Here is a 1,618-nt window from a genome sequence, read left to right on the forward strand (position 1 = left end):
GACCGGAACCAGGCGCCTCCTGGTGGATGAAGGGAGACACACACAGAAACACAAAGACAAGAGTCCTGACAATTAATCAATTAAAAAGCTAAACTATCTAACCTATCTAAACTGACTACTGAAGTAGAGGCTTTACAAATTCAGGTAGGGGAGCAGACAACTGTTAGTCCAGATGGTTGATGAAAGTAACATAAACACAAAGACAGGAGTCCTGACAAAAACAGTCTTCTGTGTAATAGTTTCTTATAAGTTTGACTAATTCAAAGTTTCATCTATGCTGTTATATTTTCACATTAAGGATACTAGGTCAGTTAAAGGTATAGTGGAGGTTTTTCACGAATTTTTGAAAAGACCAGCAATCATCTCTAGTTTTAAAAAAATATGCACATGCTCAACTCTGTACGCGCTCCTGAGACGGAATGCCTATTAAACACGTGCACGTGTGCATGAGCATGCACAAGCCCATTTCTCCTTGTGCACCCTCTGTTTAAAAGTTGCTGTTTTCATCGCTCATACCACCTTACTTTCCAAAAGAAGATTAGCAATTTTTTCATTATGTCAGACTCACCATTGAAAATAGGAACGAGCACGAAGGAAAGCCTTACATAAACATATCACCAACAGGATTGAATTTTAGGATGAACACTTATTTAGATGATCCACCTGGAAAAAGAACATCCCCCACTAAACCTTTAAGTCATCAATTCCACCTCAACATTTAACAGCTAAATAATCTGACTGTTTATTTACTTTGGCTATGTGTTTTTGTTTTAATTAGGTTGACATTACCAGGACAGGATGTGGCAAGACCAAATTTTGTTTGGCGGTACCTGATGACTGTGACCCTGCAGGCAGTGGCAGCTGTCTTTTTGGATCTGTGAAGCCCACTGCTATAAACATCCCAAACGGCGTTGACATGGCCTTTGAACTCAGTGGAAACTCCGAAGGATACATCGCTATAGGTCTCATCCCAAATAATTCTGAGGTAAATCACTAAGTCTTTCAGATTGTTAGGGAAATGAAAAGAAATAAGTTTTAATTAATAATTAATGTAATTAATTAATATGTTGAGGACATAAAAATAGTTTGCATCCTAAATGACAGATTTTATTAAGACAGTCACTGTAACATATGACTTTCAGAAACAAATTGTTTAAGGCTTAATGGTCACCCAGTTTAAACAGTTGCTTAAACAATGAACAAATGTCTTCCCAAGTCACAGTGATGGACCTTCCTCTAACATCTTTATCTAATCGTACTCAGTCAAAGCAGCAGGAACAAAATGCAAACTAAAGCTAGATATGGCATAGCCACAGGCCTTTATGGCCTGAATGTGTCATGTGTTCAGACAAAAAGTTCATATAAACGTTTTGTCACATTTATTTTAGATCAACAGCATCATCAACAATTTCTCTTGAAGAATTGTGAATGTAATAGGAATATACAAATATTATCATTGTTGGTATATTTCTATTATCAACCAGTTAAACATATTATGTTCTTACATATAATGATCTTTTTGCCTTTTTGCTCTGCCATGCTCTGCCCATTGCTCATTAGCTCTTATCACATCCACCTATTCCTGCTATTTAAGCCTCTGGACCCCGGCCCTTTGGTG

At 37.2% G+C, this 1,618-nt stretch overlaps 1 protein-coding gene across 1 annotated transcript in view; it reads left to right on the plus strand.

Annotated features, from left to right (window-relative positions):
* The window catches only part of LOC107104543 (putative ferric-chelate reductase 1), a 9,139-nt gene that overhangs the window by 3,000 nt on the left and 4,521 nt on the right, over nucleotides 1–1,618 (plus strand). Inside the window, exon 3 of the mRNA XM_015404555.1 lies at nucleotides 779–985. Within this exon, the coding sequence (XP_015260041.1) occupies nucleotides 779–985 (207 nt within the window). The remainder of the gene's footprint in view (nucleotides 1–778; nucleotides 986–1,618) is intronic.

This window comes from Cyprinodon variegatus, unplaced genomic scaffold (genome assembly GCF_000732505.1).
Source record: "Cyprinodon variegatus isolate N-32 unplaced genomic scaffold, C_variegatus-1.0 Scaffold1786, whole genome shotgun sequence".
NCBI classification, from domain to species: Eukaryota; Metazoa; Chordata; class Actinopteri; order Cyprinodontiformes; family Cyprinodontidae; genus Cyprinodon; species Cyprinodon variegatus.